The 3,857-nt window shown below is 44.2% G+C and overlaps 1 protein-coding gene across 1 annotated transcript in view; it reads left to right on the top strand.

The window, feature by feature from the left end:
* The first annotated feature begins 298 nt into the window (after positions 1-298).
* Positions 299-3,857, top strand: part of LOC102209659 (glutamate receptor ionotropic, NMDA 3B-like) — an 84,058-nt gene continuing 80,499 nt past the window's right edge. The window contains exon 1 of the mRNA XM_005736774.1: positions 299-1,105. Within this exon, the coding sequence (XP_005736831.1) occupies positions 572-1,105 (534 nt within the window). The 5' untranslated portion in view covers positions 299-571. The remainder of the gene's footprint in view (positions 1,106-3,857) is intronic.

Here is a 3,857-nt window from a genome sequence, read left to right as displayed (position 1 = left end):
TATATATATATATATATCAGATGAGACAAATCCGATGTTTTTTCAAAGCTGAATGAAAACATTAACGGCAAATTTTCCCCGGGACCCGAAGAAGCGGAAGGAAATGTTACCCGACGAATTTTCATTAAAATTCAACAAGAGGCAAGCTCCGTGAGAGGTTAGATTATTGGCGGGCAGGCTCTCTGCGCGCGCGCACACACACACACACACACACACACACGCACACACACACTTGGAGAGACGCTCACACACACACTTCACAGCTGGTGTGCCTTTCTCCAGCAGAGACTGACAGAAGCGGGGCGACCGCACTAAGCTGTGAGCGCTCTTTTCTCCTCTCCTCCACCAAGCGCGTCTTTTACTGTTGACATAAAAACTTTGAAGAGGTGAGAGTCGAAACGTCAAAACGCCGACAAATCACCGTCGACAGCGCGCATCAACAAAGAAGAAAGGGGAAAAGAAAAGAACCATCAAGTCTGAGAAAAGCGGTGGAGCCGGGAGAAAGAGGGAGCTATGCCATCTCCCGCCGAGCAGAGCCCAGTCCTCCAGTGTTGTGTGTCGGAGCTGCAGCATGGTGTCTCTTTCTGGACTCTGGACCTACTGCCTCGCCCCGGGGAGAACTCATCTCCTTTCCTTCTCTGCCAGAACGCTCCTGCTGCTTCTCTTATTAACCGTCTCTTCCTCCCCGGACGCCTGCTTCCCTCACCCACAACCTTGCCACATTCTCGCCCGGATAGGACACACCGTGCGTCTCGGTGCGCTCTTGCCGACCCGACAGCCGGCACGGATACAAAACGCGCTCAACCGCGCCCTGGCCAGCCTCCGGCATCAAGGCGGAGGGGCAGACTCCTCCACAACAACCTCTCAGCCACCTCCTCTGCTGCCCTACAACCTGAGCTTGGAAATGGTGGCTCGATCGCCCGCGGGAGGGGACCCTGAGTCATTGTCCCGTAGTGCCTGCCAGGACCTGGTGGTCAGGGGTGTGTCAGCCGTGCTCGCCTTTCCCCGCTCCAGGGAGGAGCTGATCCAGGTGGAGTTTCTCTCCTCTTTCCTGGAGATCCCCTTCGTATCTATCCTGGAGGACACAGAACCCCTTGTGACTAAGGTAGGAATTGACGCTGTGTGTCTTTCCTGGCCGTCACTGTGCACCTGTAGCAATCATCTTTGAAAGATGACAGTGAAAAATGGTTATGTGTGTATATATCATGGCTTTCATCTTTCCAGCATCTTGCACTTCAATTAGCAGCATGCCATGACCTAACATAATTTCATCTGATTCCAAGAGCTGACATTCACCAGTAAGTCATTGACTGACCCATTAGCCTGTGGCATGGATTTTGTTATCTGAGTTGGTGCAAAATGCTTCCTACTAGCCAGATTATAAGGCAGGCTAAAGGCAAATGGACAGTGTAAAGAACTGTGATCATCAGAGCAGTTACACTAAAGAATGATTAAAATAATACAGACAGAAATGGTGATAATGTTACATGGATAATTAATTTTAAATAAAGAGACATTTTAGTGTATCAGACTTTAACTTCTAGCACTGTTGCCTTCTTCCAGCAATGTCTGCTGTTCAGACTGATTTTAACTGAGCTCTGGTGAACCTGCAGGCCCTTAACATGCATGTTTAATATCTGGTCACTCTGACTTGGTATTGGACTGAACCCCCGAGCGAGGTGAAAATTTCTCTCTTTCTAAGCTCTTTTCTCTGTGAATCTATGTGCGTATGTGTGTGTTTGTGCCAGAAAGGATGTGTGTACTTAGAGATTGCTTCTGGCACCTTTCTGAGCCCATTCCAGCAGTTGAAATACTGATAGACAGATGTCACGGAGAAGTGTGGCTCACTCTATTAGTATGATCACATATATGCTATGTTTATGTGTGTACGTGCAAATTAGGTAGACAACACAGATCTATGTGTGTGTGCAATGTTAGTATTCCCAGCAGAACTGCCAGTCAGTCAGTGCAGCTTCTGTCACATTTGCCTACATAAAAATGTCTCTATCCCACTGAGCAGCCAACTGCATCTCTAAGTCACCACAAACATATGAATGCATGCACTTTGCACACACATATTTAACTATCACCATCATGTGGGGTGGGGGTAAGTCTAAAATCTTTGTCCTGCCACCTCTCTTTGCCAACAATGGATTGCTTATTTCAATAAAGGTTGCATGAATGAGAAGTCAAACCACTTGATGAATGTGTCGGCAGAGCAGGGAGATAAGCAGAGGAGAGTAAAAGGAGAGAAATTTAGGAGATATGAAGGGGGGAATAGAAGGGGTGAGCTGGAAGAGAGAACAGGGTTCTTTTTTTCTATAGAACTGTGCCAAGCAGTCAGAGGGCAAACAACAATCATCACTCTCTTTCTTTGTCTCTCTGTGTTGTAGCGCTCCAGTATTTTTAGCCATAATTTCAAGCGGCATTTGTGAAATGAAAGCCTTTTTTGGTTAATTTTTGTGTTTAATGCTGCACAAAAGCTTCTCTTTTTTCTCCTTGGTGTCAGACTAATCTTTCTTTTTTATTGAAGATAATGTCCAATCTTATGATGGCTAACAGACAAAAAAAGGACCAGAAAGTGGAAATTACTCCCCAGAGAATAGTTCTGAGTACAGCGTGTGACCAATAAGTGCTCTCCAAAACAAAAAAAGACAAATACAGCCATTTTGAAACACTTATTAAAAAAAAAACCCTGCATCTACTTCATGTAAAACATTTCTACCTCCTTTATGATCTTGTTTTTTCGAACTTTCATGTCAATTGGGTAGACTGCTGAAAACATTAGCTCGTTAGTTAATAGCTGGTTTCTTGTTTATTGTGATTCTTCTTTTCTTTTGTGATTTCATGTTTTTATATATGTGTTCTCATTACTGTCATAGATTTTGGACTGTGGGTGGACAAATCAAGCAATTTTAGGAGACTGTAAGAAATCTTAAAGGTCAGATTTTCAAATTTCCTGAATTATGAGACTAAAATCAGGATAATTTTACCATTAAAAAATACAGTTGGTTTGGTGACGATAAAATGGCCTTTAGTCACAGCCCAAAAACAGTTTGAATTTCAGGAGAATGGCCTGTGAAGGATCGTAGTGTGTTTTCTTTCTCTCACACCCTAGGGTGCAACTCTATAGAAAGGGAGCAATGTGGGAAATTAAAGGACGCTGGCAGGAGGTGGGACAGGATCTTAAACACACACAGAGAGGGCAATGACGAGTGGGTTAGGTCAACAGGGAGGCAAATTGTTAGCCTGTACAAACAGGGAACAGTGCACAGGTTTCACTGCTGATAGGGGGAAACACCCAAATCAGAAGATATGATTCTAATTAAAGATGCTATTTACATTCTAGCATCAGGAGGGCGGAGAGCTCCAGAGATGGGGGAGGTGGGCTGGAGAACAGCAGAGACAAAACAAACGGCTTGGCCAAAAAAATAATAAAAAATCTGTCACAGATTGATCCAAATGAGAAGGGGAGGGTTTTTGTTTTTTCAAAAGAGAGTCTTTCCTCCTGGGGTTTTTAAATTGTGGAAATTCTGCAGGCTACTGGGAATTGAGCCCATGTTTTTCTGGTGAACAGATACCTTTCCTGGACATCAGAGAGGGATAGAAAGACACAAAGAAAGAATGAAAGAAAGAAAGAAAGAAAGAAAGAAAGAAAGAAAGAAAGGTTCATGCACATTTAGAAAAAAACAAAACTAATTCTTCCCTTTACCTGTCAAAAGAATACTACATTAATCTTAAATTAATTAATTAATCAGGGGCGATCGTGGCTCAAGAGTTGGGAGTTCGCCTTGTAATCGGAAGGTTGCCGGTTCGAGCCCCAGCTTGGACAGTCTCGGTCGTTGTGTCCTTGGGCA

This window comes from Pundamilia nyererei, unplaced genomic scaffold, assembly GCF_000239375.1.
Source record: "Pundamilia nyererei isolate P.nyererei 1_Seehausen unplaced genomic scaffold, PunNye1.0 scaffold00070, whole genome shotgun sequence".
Taxonomy (NCBI): Eukaryota; Metazoa; Chordata; class Actinopteri; order Cichliformes; family Cichlidae; genus Pundamilia; species Pundamilia nyererei.
Note: the sequence above shows the minus strand (reverse complement) of the source record. Positions and strands in the feature narration are given on the sequence as shown.